General features: G+C 25.9%; 4 protein-coding genes across 4 annotated transcripts; 2 read left to right on the plus strand and 2 right to left on the minus strand.

Annotated features, from left to right (window-relative positions):
• Nucleotides 1-1,948: 1,948 nt before the first annotated feature.
• LOC127284275 (uncharacterized) lies at nt 1,949-4,244 on the minus strand. Its single transcript, XM_051309649.1, has 4 exons — nt 3,963-4,244; nt 2,915-3,083; nt 2,459-2,553; nt 1,949-2,145 (listed from the first exon to the last, which is right to left on the minus strand). Exons 1-4 carry the CDS (start codon nt 4,135-4,137, stop codon nt 1,985-1,987), a joined length of 600 nt encoding a protein of 199 aa, XP_051165606.1. The 5' UTR covers nt 4,138-4,244; the 3' UTR covers nt 1,949-1,984.
• A 160-nt stretch (nt 4,245-4,404) lies between these two features.
• LOC127284274 (uncharacterized) lies at nt 4,405-7,125 on the plus strand. Its single transcript, XM_051309648.1, has 3 exons — nt 4,405-4,665; nt 5,009-5,129; nt 5,913-7,125. The coding sequence occupies exons 1-3, from the start codon at nt 4,500-4,502 to the stop codon at nt 6,796-6,798; spliced, it is 1,173 nt and encodes a 390-aa protein (XP_051165605.1). The 5' UTR covers nt 4,405-4,499; the 3' UTR covers nt 6,799-7,125.
• Nucleotides 7,126-7,656: 531 nt separating this feature from the next.
• Nucleotides 7,657-10,525, plus strand: LOC127284273 (putative nuclease HARBI1). Its single transcript, XM_051309647.1, has 3 exons — nt 7,657-8,021; nt 8,776-9,345; nt 9,960-10,525. The coding sequence occupies exons 1-3, from the start codon at nt 7,699-7,701 to the stop codon at nt 10,282-10,284; spliced, it is 1,218 nt and encodes a 405-aa protein (XP_051165604.1). The 5' UTR covers nt 7,657-7,698; the 3' UTR covers nt 10,285-10,525.
• A 2,502-nt stretch (nt 10,526-13,027) lies between these two features.
• LOC127284296 (clumping factor B-like) lies at nt 13,028-21,737 on the minus strand. Its single transcript, XM_051309684.1, has 7 exons — nt 21,734-21,737; nt 18,984-19,079; nt 14,955-15,041; nt 14,778-14,870; nt 13,447-13,578; nt 13,324-13,368; nt 13,028-13,098 (listed from the first exon to the last, which is right to left on the minus strand). The coding sequence occupies exons 1-7, from the start codon at nt 21,735-21,737 to the stop codon at nt 13,028-13,030; spliced, it is 528 nt and encodes a 175-aa protein (XP_051165641.1).
• Between the last annotated feature and the right edge of the window lie 314 nt (nt 21,738-22,051).

Genomic DNA, 22,051 nt, shown 5'->3' on the forward strand with positions numbered 1-22,051 from the left:
TTTTTCAATTTCCCTGACATTAAAAAAATTTTCACTTATAATTAAAATTTTTTTAATGCTAATTTTTTAAATATTTTTTATTTCATTCAATTTTTCAAAAATTTCCCTAACATTTCTCTTACTTCTCTGACTTGCCTGACAAGTGATAATCCAGTATTAAGAAATCATATTTTCGTTCTTTTTTTATTAGCGATTAGTGAGCTCTTGAAATTTCAACCAAAAGTTTATTTTGCGTCTAACTTTTGAAGCAATTGATGAAAATTAATTACACTCATATTTTCTGATTTATTGAAAAATTATGTTTAAAATGATATATGAAACACATATGTGCTTACAATTTTAAAAAATTTATTTTTTTTGTCGAAAAAGGCCATGTTTTTTAGATTTGCCCATATGTAATTACATATACGGTCAAAATGTTATGTGTGGTTGGTGAAAAAAGGCCTACGTATTTCTCGTCAAATTTGCCTTTGCGGTTTTGATGGATTCATTTGAGCCGACCATATAATCGGCGTTTCAGTGTGTTTTGCATAAAAATATGTTCGAGAAATTTTCAATAAAGTAAAAAAATCATTAAAGTTATACCATTATGAGAAAGTTTTCTTTTCCTTTGCGTTTTTGATAACAAATTGGGTGATGCAGCATCTATAAAAGTAAATATTCCTTAAGAACATCAACTAAATAACGCTTCACTATATTATTATAAATTATGCGATACACGGTGCAGTGAAAAGGGGTCGTCCATAACCCACTTTTTTGAGAATTTGAACTCCCCTCCTCCCCCCTATGAAGCACCCTATTTCATACATTAGCGCCATTTTTCGTCTTGTCGTAGCACATAGCTTGACCCCCCCCCTCCCCCTGCAGGGCTAAGTTGTTTATGGACTACCCCTAACGAAATTTTCAAGACAAAAAATTAATGAACTATTTAATTATTATTTTTATGTCGATTTCAATTTTCTGATCTTGCATAAAGATTTGGATTTGGTGATCTCAAAAACTTTAGAATTTTTTATTTATAATAATTTACATTATATTATATTGTATTATATATATTATATTGTAATATATTATATTATAAATATAATAATGTGTATTATAGAGGTCAGTCATTGTAAAGAGGTTAATAGGATATAATATCCGTAAATTACATAACGCTTAAGTAGGGTGGAAAGGGTAAATTAATAATTTAATCATTAAGTTATTTATATATAGGGGAGACCGGGGCTATTTGGCGCAGGGGTTGCTTGGCGCACTTGAGTTTATTCAAAAGTATTCATTCCAATTAATTTCAGTCCTTACTCAAGTTAATCCACTTGATTAACTATAACTTTGTACAAAATTTCATTGTTATTCATTGATTATTATAGATTTTATATTTAAATAATTGATTTTGGTACTGCAAAGTAAATTTTTAACGTCTTCATTTTTTTGTTATATCTTTTTAAAAAATGGTTTTGAGAAAAGGTTAAATATCAAGTTTTGAGCTCTAAACATTTCTTTTTAAGAAATAGAAAGAAATTTTTGATTTACATTAATATTTTTAATAAAAAATTAGTGAATATATAAAAAATACATACGGGGTTAGGTGGCGCGTTTTGGCAGGGGTTATCTGGCGCGCTTAAGCAGCGTCTACAATAAGCGCGTCGGACGTGTCCGACCGGTCGCGACGCGGACGTGCTGACGTCACAGACGCACTGCTACCAACTATGGCAACTTTGCAGCTTGTCAGTGAAACGCCAAGGTTAATTAATTATACTTCTTTATTTAAATTTTTATTCCATTTTTTAATAAATTTATTTTAATTAAAAATTTTTAAATGATTCATTAAAAACTGTACAAGTAGTTTTGTCAATAATAATTTTTAATTATTACATTTTTTTAAAGAAATGTACAACTATTTTTGTCAAGATTAATGTTATTTATTAAATTCCTTTTTTAAAAACTGTAAATGAATTTTTGTCAATACTATTTTTTATTTATTTCATTTTTTTTGTTTGTTTTCAATAATTTCAATTAATTTAAAGAAACATTTCTTTCGTTGCGACTGCGGTATTCTCACCCATGTTTCTTTGAAAGCAGACAAATAATCAATTGTTTGACAATTTAATCTTTTCTCTTCTATATTTTGATTTTCTTCTTTATCTGAAATAAATTGTTTGAATATTTATTTTATTTTTTTTTAAATATGATCATTTAGGTTAATTGTGAATAAAAAAATGTAATAGCTAAATTTACATACTTATGAATAAGTATGTCAATATGTAAAGCTAAGATCATCTATAATAATTTTTATTATTGCCAAGATTTTATTTTTGCTATAGGTACTAAAATATATAATAATTTTTAGAATTAAAAATTTTTAATTAACATAATTTATTTAATATTTCTAAAAATATAACATTTTCCAGCAACCTTATTAAAATTTAGAAAAGAATAAAAAATTGATATTACTTACCATCAAAAATTAAACTTTCTTTTATTGTACCGTTTATATCGTTTTTTTCTTCACCTTTCCATTCATCGTCCGTTAATTTGTAGGAACTGTCTGTTCTGTTAAATGAAAAATAATATTTTTATAAATTTCAAAATTTAGTTTTTAAATCACCTATTTTAAATAGGAGAATTCACTTATTTTAATTAGAAATAATTTAACAATTATTGTACAATATAATATTCAGTAGTGTTTAATTAGTAAAGTTTTTAAATATTTTAAGATTTATAAAAAATGAACCTTATAATTTTTATTAATAATATCTAAAAACAAATAAAATGTACATTACATTATTAAATATAATAAACTTAGAAAACATAAAATTTTAACATATTATAAAATTTAATTATTTAGAAATATTATAGTCACATTTTCCAGATTAAAAACAATTGATCAATTACTTAGATTTATTATACTCACTGTCGATGAGTAACATGTTTCTCTAAAAAGAGCATACAATTGTAATATTTCCACTTAATATTCGGGTTTTTAGTTGCTGCTGACCCTGATGGGATGTAAACTGCTATATCTTTACGTTGTTCACTGTACTTTGTTTTAAAGTACTCCCATTTGTTTTTGGCTTTTTCAGCTATAAAGATAATATGCGTAAAGAGGTAATCAACATGAAAACATATAATAACATTTATAACACATATCAATATTATATTATATAAAAAATCTTTATATAAAAAATATTTAAAATATTTTAAAATATATTATTAAGTAGTAATGAGAAAATGCATGATAATAAACTTATTTATTATTATTTATTTATAAATAATTAATTTTTTAAAAAAATAAACAAAGTAGTATTAAAAGTCACTGATGTCTCATCAATTTTAATAGAAGACAATTTTTGTTTTTGAAAATTAATTTTTATGATATATTTTGTTTTTCAAAATGTTAATATTTTGTAGTTTTCTATAAATTTATTATGTACAATAATATGATCATTTATTTTTATTTTAATATTATTAGAACAATATATTAACCTTCAAACAGTACAATAATACGTTTATTAAGCACATTGAATGAGAGAATAATAAAAACAAACATCAGAACTAAAGTATTGACTTTGAAAATTTTTGGTTGTAGGAAAATTAACTATGAGCTAAAAGTTTTTAACGTTTAAATGAACAAAATTTTTTTTGAAACTTTTGTAATTATGAATTTTATTACAAAATATTATTTTAAATATCTAAAAAGAAGTTTTTAATTTAATAATTGTTAATTTACTGTTTTATTTTACATTGACATTATAATTTTTAATAATTTATATATTGAAAAAAATATTTTGTTCATTTAATCTTTCAGAATTTTTGGCTTATAATTAACTTTTAATTAATTACATACATAGTTTATTGACAAAACATTAAGAAATTTATCTAAAATTAAATTAAATATAACATAATTTAAATTAAAGGATTAATTTTTTTTTAAGTTATACATATTAGTAGATTTTACATACCTGTAATTGGTGTTCCTGTTATTTCAAACACTTGTTGGGCTATTTCCTCCCAAGCGTTATTCTTTTTGTCATTATTTTTGTAGCTATATGATGATTTATCATATAAATAGCTACGTTCTTTTACAAGAAAAATTATTATTTCATCAACAGAAACATCCTGCGGAATTTGAGACATGATTTATACTTTTTTTAAACAGCCTATTCTCGAATTTTTTTCACTATTAAATAATCGCGTGGTCAGATAAAATTACACACTACAGTGTGTCATCATATGTATTTACATTTAAGTGTTTATGGCTTAGGGTACAATCACATGAGTATAGTCTTCAAATAATCAAAATATTACATCTGAAGACATTGTAAATTGAATTTAATTTTAAATTTAATTTACTAATCTACAAAACTATATACTTCATGCTTTAATTAAATACCTTACTTCAGAATACTCTTTCCATATTATGTGAAAATCAAACTACACCTACCATTTTCTGTTTATTGCTTCGCTAGTTTATGTGTTGAATTTGTTGAAATAAAACAATGGCAAATAATATTTGTGATAAGGATATTAGATCCTTTATCGAAATTGTAAAACAAAATAAATGGGTTTACAGTTCTAGTGAGAGAATATCTGGTGATAAAGAAAGAAATGAAATGTGGGATAAGTTAGGCAAAATAATGGAAACGCGTAAATTTAATTTTAAAGGTACGTTCAATTATTGTTTTATTGAAATATGTTTTAAGTTTAATTAAATTAATACAATTACTGTATTATATTTAAAGTAGTAAATTTATAATAAGTATGATAAATGAAACGGTTAAATTATTTTATTGCAAGCAAGAAAATACAGTACCGTTACTTTTTCAGTCAAAAATGAAAAAAAATTTTTATCATTAATGAAGGTCAAATCAAGAATACGTGAAAAATAAATACTTATATTTGAATATCAAAACCAAAAGAAGTTAAATATATAACCTCTTCATTGAAAAATTTATTTTATTATTTCTAGTTAGTTATTTATTTTAATGTTAAAAATTTTTTTCTACAGATTATAAAAAAAAATGGAAAAATCTTCGTGATAAATTTGTTAGATGTCATAATAGAAATTATAGCAAGTGGACTTTTTTCCAAGACTTAGAGTTTCTGATACCTCATATTCATCACAAAAAGTATTTTACTTACTTAATTATATTACACGGAAAAAAATTTTCTGTTAAGTCTTTAACGTCGATTTAGAGATTTTACATGTTCCTAAATCTGTTAATTCTACAGATATTTTCTATAAGGATTTAACGCATGCGCGAAAACAATGCAGTGATTCGACTAAGGCTGAGTACGATTGAGTGCGAGAGGTTAAGGCGAATTTAGTGTTTTTATTATTATCATAGTGTCGTCAAGAAAGTTTAATTAAAAAGGAAACGTCTTAAGTATATAAACATTATTATAGAAATAAATTATTACAAATTTTTTATTTTAAAATTAACTGTAGTGATTAAGTGAGAAAAGTCGTTTGTTTCAATTTCTCGACATAAGAAAAAGTGGATTTATCATAAGTTTTGAAAACTTGCTCCTCATTTTTTTTTTAGAAAATTATTGAAGGATGAATTTATTTACATAGAAGTTATACTAATTTATACAATAGTGTTCCGCGAATTTAATGTATTCGGAGGAGAATATAACCTATAAGAAATACTCTATACCAAATATATATTATCCCCATATAGTATACATAATTTGGTCACTCAACAGTTTTTAAGAACTGTAGCTCAAACTTGTAGAATTAACAGATTTTAATGCCAATGATTCAACATATTTCTCTATTTGGAGAAACATCAGTAGATGGCGCAGGAGTTTCTGTAAATTCTACAGAAAATTTTTTTCCGTGTATTTACTTACTTAGAGATAAAAAGTTAATTTTAATTATAGAAATAAATAAAAAAAATTTATTACAGTAATAAACAATCAACAAGAAGCATGTCAAAAAATGCAACATTGATGATGACCTCGCAAGAATTTTCAGAAGAAACTTTAATCACATTTGCATCTCCATTATTGACAACTTCGTCACAATCTCCAGTTAATTCTATCTCGATGCCAATATGTATAGAACAACAGGAGTCACAACCTTCATCATTAAATGCAATAAATGATTATAATAACTTTACAACATCTTTGTCAAATTGTGACGCATCTGTGCAAATAATACCATCTTCTCCCCCAAATAGCTCACCAGAATCGTCATCATTAATATGTTCAGAAGAAGATGAACTAGATTCATCGAAATCCTTACATTCAAATGTTGGTTCTGTATCGCTTATAACTCCTAATCAATGTGTTGAAGTAGTAGATGTTTCGGAAACTTTACCTTCAATTTCCGGCTCTGTTTCACGAATAAGAGCTAATTCAAGAGTACCTGTAGCAGTTTCAATGTTCCAAGAGTCCCTTAAAAGAAAAAAGCAAAACCAACCTTCAAAAATTTCAGAACATGCTAAAATTCAACGAATGGTTGTACCAGCGTGGGATGACTTTGCAAAAAGAAAGAAAGAAAAAGAAGATGAAGATAGCAAATCAATTTTGAAAAAAATTTCAGACGTTGCGGCCAGTCTGTCGAGTGTTCCAACTCAATTTCAAGAATATATACAATTGAAAAAGGAAATGTCAGCTTATCAAATAAAATGCACTAAAGAACAACATATAAATAAGAAAAATGTACCTGATACTGGAAATAATGACGGTTTTTTCAATATATTTAAAAGAGAATATTTAAACCTTTCTCTTGCTGATCAAAAAGAGCTGTTCCCTTTAATTCTTGATATACTCGAAGAATTCTTGGAATAAATTCTTGATAAATTGTTTTTAAATATAATGCATATAATTTCAATATGTCTTAATGTGTAGAAAATTTTTTATTGTGAACAATTATGCTTTTAATTAAGCTGAATTATCTTACTTTTGCATTACGTTTTATTTTACTTTTTTTAAAAATTTACGTTTTGAAGAAGAAAACAGTTTTCTTAAAAGTATATATCGCATTTATTATGATGATTTCATAATTTTTAAAAAAAATTGATATCTCTAAAACATAAAAGTATTATTATTGTTAAACAAAATATTTTTTGTAATTTAAGTATAGTAAAAATTATTGAAATAAAATTTATTTTTCAACAAAAATTTATAATTTGTATATTCTATATTAATTACTTTCAATGAATTACCCCATAGCATCTAATATTTAACTGACGTCATAGGGATACCAAGCGATTTTATAAAAATAATTTATCCCTAAAATGTTTTCAGAATATTCTAGAACATCATACATAACTTGAAATTTCTGGAAATAATCGGATGTCAATTATATATGAACAATATCCTAAAATTTAGATGCAATTAAGTTAATTAATGATTCATCCATAATTTAAAAAAAAATATATTTTCTAACATTTAAAAGATATGTTTTAATTTTACTTAATTTTATTGAATTTTTGTTAAAAAAAATTTTTTTTTTTGACATGGACAATTTTCATTGGTAGTCAAAAATTTGAATGATTTTGGACAATCAATCAATATTATTGACGTCGAAAACATTATTGAAATTTTTTTTCTATATACATGTAAATTCTCCATTACTAAATAATGACACTTATTCTAAATTCTCCTTTAAATCACGATACAAGTACTTAAAGTCATATTGACACTGCTACACTGTTTTCTTTTAAAATTTAAATATTGAAGTTTAGAATGATTGTTGTAATGTTTTTACTTTCAATAATTGCTCAGTGGTTTAATCTTATGCATTTGTACATGCAATGGTGCAATAGAAAATTAAGATTTAGACGTTGGTGGGTGAAACGTCACATTACAAATGAAATGCGCGATTTATTTGGTGCCTACCAAACACTTTTTATTTACTTTGCTCAAAATGATCATGAGGAATTTTACAACATGACAAGGATGACACCTCATCAATTTGAAACTCTATATGGACTTATTCGACACAGGCTAATTAAAAGAAGTAAAAGGAGACCCCTATCAAAACGGCTTCGTTTGATAATTACATTAAAGTAAGAATATGATAAACTGTTTTCTTTCATATATAAATTTTTTGTAAATTTTTTTTGTTTATTTTTGATTAAAGAATTCAGTTCAATTATGTATAATGTTCAAGAAATAAGAAAAGATTAATATTTTATATCTTAAAGATTATTTTTTTAAAAATATTGTCCATTACTGTTAATAATAAACCTTTGTATTAATTTTTTCTTGCATAGCTGTAAGATAATATTTTTGTTTATTGTTGACAATTTTCGTTAAACAGAATTTTAAAATTTACAATTGTCCTTGATCAAATTTTCATATCTCTAAATAAATATTTGACACAAAATGTTATTTAAAATTAAGTTTTATACTACAATAATCGTACATCTTAAATAATAAAGAATTAGTTTTTAAATGAAGAAAGCTGTAATTTACATGAAATTAAAGAATACGATTTTTAATTAAATGGAAGAGAAATTATACTAGGAAAAATTTTTGTTTATTAGAATTATTTTTATAAAATGAAAAATTATCTGCTTCAAAAATTTTTTGACACATTTTGTGATCAATCATATTTTATTCGTAAGACCTTTTATTTTAATAATTTTCTGTTAAAAAAAAGTAGGTACATTTTAACAAACTTTTTTATTAAAAAAATAATAGTAAATGACTGAAATATTTCATGTATCGTATACAGTTTTATTTCAATTGTATTAATTTTATATTTATTATTATTAACGTAAGTTCATTAATTTTTTTTTAAATTTTATTCATTTTCAGTTACTTAGGTAACGGGGATAGTCATAAAACAACATCTGCTTTCTTTCGGATTGGTAAATCAACATCATACCAAATAATTGCCGAAGTATGTGATGTTATTTATGATTGTTTATTTCCTATTTATTTTGCAAGAAAAAATTCTTTTGATTGGAAAGTCGTGGCTCGTGGATTTCATACAAAATGGAATTTTCCCAATTGTATAGGAGCAATCGATGAGAAAGAAATCCGCATTAAAAAACCTCCTCGTTCTGGAACCTTATTTTTCAATTACAAAAAATTTTGCAGTTTCAAGTTACTGGCAATTTGTGATGCTTTTTATAGGTTCACGTGGATAGACGTAGGAGATTTCGGATCTGTCAGTGATATATCTGCGTTTAGGTACACCGATTTTTATACTGCATTAAAAAATAATTTAATAGATTTACCGCCAAATGCTCCTCTACCTAGAACAAATATTGTTCTCCCACACTCTTTCGTCGGTGATGAAAATTTTCTTCTTGAAAATTTTATGATGAGGCCTTATTCGAGAGATCGTGGGTTAGATGAAAGAAGAAGAACATTCAATTACAGGTAAACTGATAAAATATTTATAAAGTATTACTTTCAGACATAATCAGGGTGTACAGCAAGACTTAAAAAAAAATTTCTTAATTTTTCTATCACATTCTTTTCTTGAACTATTGTAATTTAAAATTTGTTTGACAAATAAATTTTTTATTAACTTAATGTTATATTATATATAAAATAAAAATAAATTTTTCTTTAATAAAAAATTTTAGTACATTTTTTCTCAGCATATTTTAAAGTTATTTTAGGCAATTAATTTAATTAAAGTTTACAGTAAAATTACGAAGTTAAAATAGTAAAAACTTTTAATGTCTATTTTAAAGAAACCTATATAATCTCAATTATTTGAAAATTATTTAGTAAAATGCTTTAAATAATTTTTAAATTAGAAAAGATCTCAATGCTTGAACTAAACATATTTTAAAAATCAATCTAACTCAAAAATAAATTCTCAGCAATTATTTTGAACTTTTTCTTGAAAAAATTTGCAATACTTGAATTCTTCATTGATTTTTAAAAAAATAATTTTACTTTTCTCTGACTTCTAATTTCGTTCCCAGACTACTGAACACCCGGACAATATGAAATATGCAATCATTATTTAGTAACATTTTCAGGCTATCAAGAGCAAGAAACTGCATAGAAGATGCATTTGGAATTTTGTCATCAAAATGGCGAATTTTACAAAGAAGCTTGGACTTCAAATTACAAACTTCTATAAATGTAGTAAAAGCATTGGTTTGTCTTCATAATTTTCTTTTAACTGAAGAACTACTTTTGGACGAAGGGGATAGATTGTATTTTCCCGAAAATCCAGGACAAAACATAAATAATAATGACAATCTTGTAGTTGAAGAAAATTATGAGATTCCTCTGGTTGCTGTCCAACAAAGAGAAATATTGTCAGATTATTTTATAGCGGAAGAAGGTGTCCTGAACTAAAAAGTCCCTTCTATATTAAATGGATTGAAAAATTTAATAAACGTGTAAAATAAAACATTTTGTCAATGTTTTAATAAACTATTTTTATAAAATTATCCTCTTCAATGTTTCATAAATTTTTTAATAATTTCTTAAATAATACACGGTTTTTTAAGTTCTTAGGATTCAAATTTTTTTATATAATAACAATTATTTCTAAACATTCACTTATATTATCTTTCTTCTTAAAAAATACTAAACGTCAAAGTTACACCAAAAAAATTCTAAAAATTTGAAATCATTTGTTTTAACGAAAAAATGATTTTTAAAATTTATTTCAAATGATTTTCCTTTAAAAAGTATAAGTAATATCAAGTATTATATATTTTACAAGACTATTGTCAAAATGAAAAAACTTTTCAAACTTTTTAAATCTTTTTTAGTATAATTTTCATTTAACAAAAAAAAACCTCTAAATGTTTATCATTCGACATTTAAAATACCTTTAAAATATTAACATAAGAACATGAAAAAAACCAATTATATTTGAATTTATTCAAAAATTTTATGATATATTGAAAATGACAAATGGTGCAAGTAGTGAAAAATATGGCAAAAGCAGAAAATTTTTTAAAAATTACTGGAATTTTATTTTCTTTAACTTATAAAATAATTGAATTTTTAAATTTTAAATTATTAAATGGTATAAAAAATAAAAAATTATTGTTTCTTGATACCACAGAAAATTAAAGTTTAAAATAAAAAAAACTGTATATAATGTTTGGTTATATTTTCTATGTAGCAAATATTTGTCTACTATTTTCCACAAAATTGCAACAATAAATTGTGTATTAAAGTCTTTGTAAAAAAAATGATAAATCAAATGTAATAATTTTAAATAAATATGATGATTAAAACTTTTATTTTAATAAGTGTAAATGTTTATTATTTTAATTTTATTAATATATTATTATGGAACATTTGTCACTGACAAGCTGCAAAGTTGCCATAGTTGGTAGCAGTGCGTCTGTGACGTCAGCACGTCCGCGTCGCGACCGGTCGGACACGTCCGACGCGCTTATTGTAGACGCTGCTTTAAACGAAGAGAAATCTACCACATCGATAATTTGCTGTATAATTTAGCGTCGCTCACGAGTCCTATCACGGCATTTGTATTTTAATTATAAATAAAATGGTTCAGATATACTATGAAAGATCAAAATTTGAATTTAAATTTTGTTTTATAAAATTCAGATACCACAAACGATCTCAAAAATTTAAATTAAAAGGTTAAATTTAATACTTTATTATTAATTTTTTATAAAGATAATTATTTTTTTTACAAGTAAAGAAAAACTTCTATGTTATAAAACTTTATGTCATTGAAAATTAATATTATAAGAAAGTAATTTAATTATACGTGTTCTTAATTAAAATTTTTATAAATGGATTTAGTGAAATATAATTTTACTGAATTTATACATGAGTAGGAACAAAGAGTAATACGTTTTAAAAAACTTTAACTGAAAAATGCGATTTTCATAAATATTTGCAACGACTTTTTTAGCCAAATTTTTATAATTTTGACATTTCAAAACAAATGTTTTAAATTTCAATTAAATATGCTCATTTTCCAAATATTTTTATTCTAAAATAATAGATGAATAAGACTTATTTCTCTGTTTCATATATTGTTGAAACTTTAAATCATATGATTTAATTGATTTCTCTCCTGCGCCATTCAACCCCGGGTGGTGCGCCAGGCAACCCCGGCCCGGGGTTGCTTGGCGCACTTTGCACAGCTTCAAACAAATTGTTATAAAAAAAACAAAACAAAATATATCGCAACTTTTCTTTTTTTAAATTAAAGCTGAGATGTCATAGCAAGTTCTCTGCACAATGAGGTTCTAAAAAAAGCAAAAATGAATTAGTTAAACAAAAAAAAGTAAAAAATGCGCCAGGTAACCCCGGTGTCCTCTAGGTGGTTTATAAAGAATTACATAAAAAATTCTTGTCATTAATTACAAAAACTTATGTCAAGCTAACTGTAAGATTAAAAGTAGCACTTAATTTTATGTTTACGTGACAAGGTCGGTTCTGATATATTAAAAATTAAATATTTAATTGAAATCATGAAATTTAACAACAAGGAAGGATGAAATAAAGATACATTGTCGTTTTATTGTTAAAACAGCTCGTGCAAATAGCGCGCCATTTATTATGATGTATGATAAATTAATACGAAAAAACAATATTAAAAATTTGAGCTTTCAAGGCAACCGCACTGTAAAAACAGGTGTCTTTAATTGAGACATTTTTGTCTTCGGTTTCGATTTCCCTTCTTATCCGGATATTATTCTAAAGATTTAATTTATGATGTCTCTTAATTTTTTAATTAATCCAATAATTATAATTTTAATATATTTATCTATTTCATTAACGTTAATTTATTCCTTTCGTTTAATATTTTTTCTTACATTTAAATTTCTAAATTACATTACAAAATTTACGTTAAATTTCTGGTTTTCAAGGTTTCAAGACTAGATAACCACAATGTATATAAATGTAGGCCCTGTAAAATGAAACCATGAAAAAGGTCAAAATGAAATTGTTGTATTGCAATCGAGATGAAACTATGATAGAATTTTAGTCAAATAATCAGGCTTTCAAACAATTTAATCTATGCTTGTCAATATTTTTTTATGTTAAACCAAGAAATCTAAAATTTTTATCGAACTATCTTTACTTCATCCACATTTTTTATTCATTTAAGAACAAGTATACCCATACCATAACTTGATGCTTTAGCAGATGGAGTGTCATTATCTTCTCTGTCTGTATAATGAATTAATTATTAATAGTTATACTCAAAAGATAAAAAACTTGGATAAATACGCTTGCAGCTTAAAATCGCTTCTGCGCAGAACATAAGAATCGATTTAACAAATGTTCTGCGCAGACGAGAATTTCATATAATTTTTTTTAATTAAAAGTGTTTTATTATACCATTTTTTCTTTTCAAGATTTTAAAATCTGACCTATCACAGTGTGTAATCTTACGAACTTTTGGACAGGATTCATATTCTGGATCGGAATCAACGTATTCTACGGAAATATTAATATATTTATAAAATCAGATATATATTCTGCATTCCATTTTATAAATGACTATTGATGTTATACCATTCTTTGTCTTAGGTTCCTCTATTCTTGAATTCATTCCACCCTTTGTCTCAAGTGCATTAAAATCACTTCTTTCACGATCAATAGATTTACGAATATTTGAATCGGAGTCAGAATCTGATTCAGTGTGTTCTATATATAAATAATATTAGGTACATTATTAAAATCAGATGAATTTTCTAAGTCATTCCCTTTTGCTTCTCTCTAAGTTTTATAAATGAGTCCTTGATCAAATCTCCGGATATGAATACGTAAGTGCGTGCATGTGTGTGTGTGTGTTGGGGGGATCCCGTTATTTTGTTAACCCAATAACTGTAATAAGTTTTGACAGATTTGGGTAAAATTTTGTAGGCTTATTTATCCATAGAGATATTATAAATAGAGTGGAAGCAGGTATAATATAAGTGGCGACGATCCGTACTAAAAAAGAGGTAACCACCTTCTGTCCTTTTTTGAATAGTCGCCATAGAAAAAGACATGTAGAGGTTTAACGCAACATTTCTTTTTCTCTAACCTGTGGATCTTTCTCTTTCTACTGAGAGGCCTTATATTTATGTATTTATACCTCTATGTATTTATCACATTAATGTCTCAAAATAGACACAAGAATTTTAAAAAAATACCCTACAAAAAATTTTATCAACATGTTTCAAAAAACTTGTTTTTAATAAAAAAATTTTTTTAAATATCAATATTTAAGTTGGTATAGGGTGAATGCAGGTAAAGTCGGACAATTATACCGGTAGTCGGAAGCTTGATTGTTTTTTGTTAAATACACAATATAGTGCACAAAATTTGGTGATGATGAATCATAAATAATCGTAAATAATAAAATTTATAACATTTACATATTATACCATTGACTCCTAATAAGCTTTAATTTAATTTTTCGGCATAAAACAATTAAAAACTATTTTTTTTACTTTATAAATCCATAATGTCTGACTGATGTCCGACATTAGAAATAGTGTCCGACTACTAAAACTTTTTTGTTTTTTTCACTAAAATGCTTATATTTTATTAAATACTGAAGTATTTGTAACAAATTTATATGATTTTAATCATGAATAACTCCTTTAATTGATAATAATGTAATAATTATTTTAAACAAAGCATCATATCCTTAAGTGTCCGAATAGTGGTGCATTTACCCTATAATAAAATCTTATTCCTTGCGTCAAAACGACTCGATTTATATATATATATATATATATATATATATATATATATATATACATATATAGTATAGATTTGATTTAAATTTCAAAATTAATGATATTAGATAAATATTCTAAATCATTCTTTTTTATAAATAAATATTTAATTCATACCATCATTTGTCCCTGAGTCATTAAAACCTTTTCCATCATCATATATAGATTTACAAATATCTGAATTGGAATCCGAATCTGATTCACTGTGTTCTACACAAATATTATAATATATTAATGAAATTAGATTAAAGGTCTAAGTAATTTCTTTTTTATAAATGAATATTGAATTCATACCATCCTTTGTCTCAGGGTCGGTAAAAGGTCTTCTATTTCGTGGAGTAAATTTACCTACTTCTGAATTGGAATCAGAATCAACTGGTTCTATGTAAAGAATATATTATAATGAAATCAGATTGCTTCTTAATTATTTTATCATGAGACGAGAAAAATTAAAAATAGGAAAATAAAAAAAATAAAAATTTTGAAAGTAAAAGATAAATAGTATATTATGCACCAAGGGTGTAACTTCGAGAACATTATACGATAAACAAGAGTTACACCCACGGCCCATATGTTTTTTATACCACAAATGCTCGATACCTCGTTTTTTGTGCGTTTTAAGTGGGAGCACGAAGTAAGAATAAGGAGTCTTCACTCCATGTGTCGATTAGAGGAAAAATGTCCCCAACTATGGTGCAAGCATTCCGGAAAATTAGAATAGTCGGAGGTGGCGTTCGTAACGGGAAAAACCTTAAACTATTGATTTCCCTAATGAAAGTCGTCTGCTATTTTTGAAAAGTATATTATAAAATCAAATAATTTCATATTTTTGAAAAATTAAGTAATTGAATAAATAGTAAATGTTAAATATGAAATAATATTTGTATTTAAAAAGTCATTTACAAATTAATTAATTTTATTAATTTTAATGAAGTTCTTTAAACATTCACTAACTTTAAACTTTTTTTTAATACACATTCTTTAACAATCAACTATTGTTTTTTTTGTTTTTACAGTAATCTGTATCTATTTAATTGTAAAAAAGTTTCCATTAAAAATCTATTAAAATTGAATTAATTCAATCTAAGAATCTTTCGAATATATGACTTTTCCGAAATTCAATTATTTTTAAAATTATTAAAATTCTTTATAAAAGTAAATGTATTAAAAATGTTTTTAATCATATTTAAATAAAATTCAATAATTTAAAACATTTTAAAAACTCTTCAAATTGTCATAAATCACACCAGTTTACAGTGAAATTGCCAATCGTACGAAACATTTTTTTTAATTAATAGGTGTTTTTTAAGTAAGAAAAACATATTTTTGGATATTTTTTTCCTTCGTGCAATTTTGCTGAATCTAAAAAAACACATTTTCGAGGTGTGACGTTACTTAAATTCACCTGTAGGAAAATTAGTTTGTCCAAAAAAAATAATATACCATTGGAAAGGTATTACTAAACTACCTTTCGAACTTTCGTCGTACTGTAAAAACAACAGTTGATTGTTAAAGAATGTGTATTAAAAAAAAGTTTAAAGTTAGTGAATTTTTAAAGAACTTCATTAAAATTAATAAAATTAATTAATTTGTAAATGACTTTTTAAATACAAATAATATTTCATATTTAACATTTACTATTTATTCAATTACTTAATTTTTCAAAAATATGAAATTATGTGATTTTATAATATACTTTTCAAAAATAGCAGACGACTTTCATTAGGGAAATCAATAGTTTAAGGTTTTTCCCGTTACGAACGCCACCTCCGACTATTCTAATTTTCCGGAATGCTTGTACCATAGTTGGGGACATTTTTCCTTCAAAGTGAAGACTCCTTATTCTTACTTCGTGAGTGGGAGGAAGTCGATGTTTATAGGTTAGGTGACGGCAGCGGAGATAAACGCACGGACCCTGCAATATGATTTCTCCATGGGAAAAGTGATATTGCAGGGTCCGTGCGTTTATCTCCCGCTGCCGCCACCTAGCCTATAAACATCGAGTTACTTCCCGCTTCACACGCACAATAAAACGAGGTATTCGAGCATGTGTGGTATAAAATAAATTATTATTTTTCATCATAATGATAAAATTATTAACTGTAAATTCAAATTATAGTATTCAATAACATGTTAAACAAAGTTTAACCTGTTCAGTGTCAGCGTACATGTTAACATAGAATAAATGTATATAATCCACTTCAATATAAAATTCATATTTCTATAGTGAAGTAAGCTATATATGGGCGATTCCACGTCAGATTTCAGTTCACATTTTAAAATCGTCAAAAACAATTTTTTTCTTGTTCTTTAGTGAAAGAAAGGGATACGTATTTTTTTATTTTTTTTTGGTAGCCAAATATTCGACTTATGAATTTTCGAAATTTTGATTTTTGGAAAGCAGACTTATTTTCAATAACTTATAACTCGAAAATTGTTGATTTTAAAAAAATTTCACAAAGACAAAAAAAGTTTTCTTAAAAAATTTGTTTCGTTAACATTATTTAAAAGAAGAAGAAGATTTGAACTTTTTTGTCTTTGTGAAATTTTTTAATTTTTTAAAAATGAATAATTCTCGAGTTATAAGTTATTGAAAATAGGTCTGCTTTCCAAAAATCAAAATTTCGAAAATTGGTAAGTCGAAAATTTGGCTACCAAAAAAATAAAAAAATACGTATCCTTTTTTTTCACTAAAGAACAAGAAAAAAATTGTTTTGGCTGATTTTAAAATGTGAACTGAAATCTGACAGCCCCACAAAAAAAAAAAAGTTTCGGTGTTAGATGTTCTCAGTATCATGTATTTTGGGCCGCTGAAAACGAATCAGGTGTCCGTTTTAGGCTAGCACGTCTGGGTTTTTTCCTAACCTCAAAAAGCATGTCAAATTTTTGGTGATATACGAATTTTTTTAAAAATTGATGGATTTTTATGAAACATGGTATAATGGGGTTTCAGAGGTCGCTGATTACGAATCTGAAGTCAGATTTTCAAAATTAAAAATGGCGGATCCAAAATTACTGTCATATTTGTTGAAAATTGTTTATTTTTTAGAAATTTTCTTAAAAGCTGATGGATTTTGATGTGTAGGGGAATAATTTTGGCATGGGTCTAATCTCATTAGGAGAGGGCATAATACCGAACGTGGCACGATGTTTGCCGAAAGGGAAATGGGAGGGAAAGCGAATAATGAGCGGGAACGAGGCAGAGCGTTGCCGACCGCGCACGTTGATTGTCGGGAATTCGGGACATTTTAATTGTAAACGTTTTGTAAATATAAAAGAGTGATTTTGCTTTCAATAAACTTATAATTATTGACCAGTTAAATCTTGTGTCAATCTTATTTCAGTTCCTTTCCCGTTCATTTCAGATGAAACTTGGTATCTAGGGGTTTTTTAAGGTCGCTAATTACAAATCTGAAGTTAGATTTCCAAATTTCAAAATGTCGGACAAAATTTTTAAAAATTGACGGATTTTAATGAACATTAGTGCCTAGAGGTTTTTAAGGTAGCTGATTAGGATCACTTATTCGAAATAAAGGAACAAAAATACTAAATAAAGATGCTGATAAATACATGAGAAATCAATAAACCATTTGCTTCTAAGTAGGTTTAGAAACTTAAGCAGATCAAAATTAGCAATGAATTGGCGGAAAGTGAAACAGCATGAGTGTACTAAAAACATGGTCGAATGTTTGTATGGTACCAGACCATTATTTACTCTAGAGGTCATTCGGAAAATAATTGAGATAATTGCGCAGAAGCCTAGATTAGAAACTACATGTGTAAAAAAAATTTTTGTAAATTTATATGCAAGTTACGCTAAACACGCTCTTACTTAACAGACTGTATCTCCACAAAAATGTTATTTTGTAAAAAGAGAAAAACCATTTTTTACTAAAAAATTCAAATGTCTTAACTTTTTAATTTTATGTAGAACTTTGAAAAATACTCTTGTAACGTAATACTTTTAGGAAAAGTATGTATTGTTGTTTTCAAAAAAGATATTTATTTTAGAATATGAAAAGTCAATATATATCTCAATAAAAAATGCTGGCAAAAAATACTGAAACTTGAGGGACGTATCTCACTCACATGACTCAAAGAACTTAACATTTTTTAATAGGATGTTCGAGGAAGAATGCCTCATATGTACATATACTACTGTTTATTGATTCTTTTTGGTTCATAATTATTTCTAAAAATGTTTATACTTGTATAAAGCATCGGGAAATGGTAGTGTACATATTTTTTAGATATAAAGTACAATCAAATAATTGCAAAATTATAATCTTACCAAAAAAGAATAAAAACTTAATTATATCCTACCAGAATCAATACGATGTATTTCTGGTTCAGGATCAGAAAATTTACGACTATCTTTGGGAACTGGATTTTCCTCCTCATTTTTCAAATTGGAAATTTCTATAAAACACGAAATTAATGAAAATATATTTTCTAATTTACCAAAAATATCAATTAAAATACGTAAGAAAAATGTTTAATAATTAAAAATTTGTCATAATATACTTGAATTTTAATTAATTAAAATTTTTTAAACTATAAAATAACAATTTATAACAAGCCGAAATTCACTGCAACGTCGCAATGAAACACTTTTAACTTTTCAACGTTGGCAGCAAAGAAAAGTGACTGCTGTCTATCTTTCTGCTGCGCCAACGCATGCGCAACGCGCAACGTACACACAAACCATTTCAAACAAAGTCGTTATTGACTTATTTTATTTTATAATAAAAAAATTTTGAAATAAATAATAAATATAATGATATAAAAAAAAATTATTATGTAATTTTTGAAATATTAAAGTGAAATAATGTATGATGAATTCAAATTTTACGCGCGGTCACAAATCTTTCTGCTCAAGTCACGCGGGATCTGCTGGTTTCTTTACAGTGTTGCCGCGTCTTTACTACTGACATGCTGGAAACACTTGTTTTTTTCACTAATTATATCATTTTCATTATAAATAAAGGTATCTAAGATATATAAAAATTTTGTTGATTATTGAAGCTTCTTTATTTACCTTATTGGAAAATATTATTAAAAATAATTGGCTATTTTTTAATATTACTTTTTTACATTCAAAGATGTAAAATAATGGTTTTCCCATAAGAGAGCATGTTAAATTTGAAAATATACAACTTTTAAACTATTTTGTAAAAAATTCTGAAAATTTACGGGTGGTTTCTTTATATAAAAGTAGATCATTTTCCAAAATTTGAAACAAATGGCTATTTTTTGCATTTTGATTTTTTTTTGCTGATTCTATTACGAGTTACAGTGAACACCGCAAAATAACTTTTTTTGTGGGGGAGATATACAGTCACTTACTCAATTCTCAATCTTTTTCAATGAAAATTTGGTAAAACATTGTTCAAATGTTGCACTATTACATACAAAAAGAATAAATTAATTAACTCTTTTTGTATGACCAAAAAAAATTCGTAAAATTATGCATTTTTTTCACCGAATGAACCTTACCCCCCCTTAAAGACGTCTTTAGGACCTCTGTGTCCATCCGAAAGACGTCTAAATGGCTTTATATCAGGTCTTCAGATATTTATAAAATGCCCTTTTTTACTTGTCGGATAAAATATTATATTAAGTAACAAGGAGCAAAGGCAGCCATTAGTACTAATGAGCTGCATTTGGCTAGGATACTTTTTATTCCGAAAGCACAAACAAAGGTGCTTTTAGATACCTGTGAGTAGTATGGCTAGGAGAGTTCTAGGACAGGTTCTGATCCCGGCTAAGTTACCCACAGTCGGTAACTGCTCTGTCGGTAATGCAGATTTCTACATTATCAGCAGCTGGTCGAATTCAAACCCAGTTGGTATGGTAGGAATCTGTTTTACCGACAGAGCACTTGGCGGGAAATTTAAAAATTTATTTGAAAATTCAAATTTGCTTGGTCGCCATTTTGTTTTACCGACCGAATTAGTTGAGTGGACACCCAACAGATGGCGCCACTAGCGAATTCAAATCTGCTTGGCGGGAAATTTAAAAACTTATTTGACAATTCAAATTGGCTTGGCTACCATTTTGTTTTACCGGTCGAGTTAGTTTACTATCCACCCAATAGTGGTGCCACTATTAATTAACCCAATTGGGCTATATCAATTTTAAATTTTGGCGGGTAATTTAAAAACTTACACTACCGTCCGAAATTGTGCGAACTCTGCTTTTTCAACAACTATAAAACTGTTCAAATCTTCAAAAATATTAAAACTAAAATTTTTTCTTCTTTATTTTATTAAAGTTAATAAAATTCTGAAAGAAATGACACCTTGACAAAGAAAATATGTTAATTTTTCAATTAGATATCTAAGAAAAACCAAATTTTCAATGTTTTTACTATTTTTTTTATTTCTCTGGCAAAAATTAATATTTTTAAACGTTCTTAGGCTCATTAAAATCGTATTTTGTTGTGCAATTCAAATTATATAAAACAATTCATGTACACATTCTTCCCTAGCGTATGCAAACCGTGAAAGTTGGCTCATAAAATGTCAAAAAATTTAAATTTAATTCTACAATAAAATATAATGTTTAAAAATCAAGTAAATATATCATTCTAAACTTCTCTGATTTATGTAAGTAAATTTAAGATTTATACATTTTACTGATCATTTTTTGTCATATAAATATTAATCACAATTTTTTGACATTTTATGAGCCAACTTTCATGGTTTGCATACGCTAGGGAAGAATGTGTACATGAATTGTTTTATATAATTTGAATTGCATAACAAAATACGATTTCAATGAGCCTAAGAACGTTTAAAAATATTAATTTTTGCCAGAGAAATAAAAAAATTGTAAAAACATTAAAAATTGGGTTTTTCTTAGATATCTAATTGAAAAATTAACATATTCTCTTTGTCAAGGTGTCATTTCTTTCAGAATTTTATTAACTTTAATAAAATAAAGAAGAAAAAATTTTAGTTTTAATATTTTTGAAGATTTGAAGAGTTTTATACTTGTTGAAAAAGCAGAGTTCGCACAATTTCGGACGGTAGTGTATTCGACCATTTAAACTGGCTTGGTCAGAGAGCTACCCATCCCTGTTTTACTCACTGAACTACATAGTCAAGCGTAGATGTAAAAAGTCAAAGTAGATGACGTTGTTAATTTGTCAAAATTGTTAACTATTAATTATTTATTAATAAATATATTTATTAGGAATTATTATCTAAATGTTTATTGCTTATATTTAATATTGCTCATAACTAATTATTAATATGTTTTCTAAGGTAAGTTGTAATTGATTTATTAATATATTTTAATTGTTTATTAAGGTAAGTTTAAAATATATACACATTTATTAATAAATGCTACTTAAAATTTAGGTACATTATTTATTTCTTTAAATTTTT

The sequence above is a fragment of the Leptopilina boulardi genome, unplaced genomic scaffold, assembly GCF_019393585.1.
Source record: "Leptopilina boulardi isolate dan_hultmark-lab unplaced genomic scaffold, ZJU_Lbou_2.1 LbouV2_322, whole genome shotgun sequence".
NCBI classification, from domain to species: Eukaryota; Metazoa; Arthropoda; class Insecta; order Hymenoptera; family Figitidae; genus Leptopilina; species Leptopilina boulardi.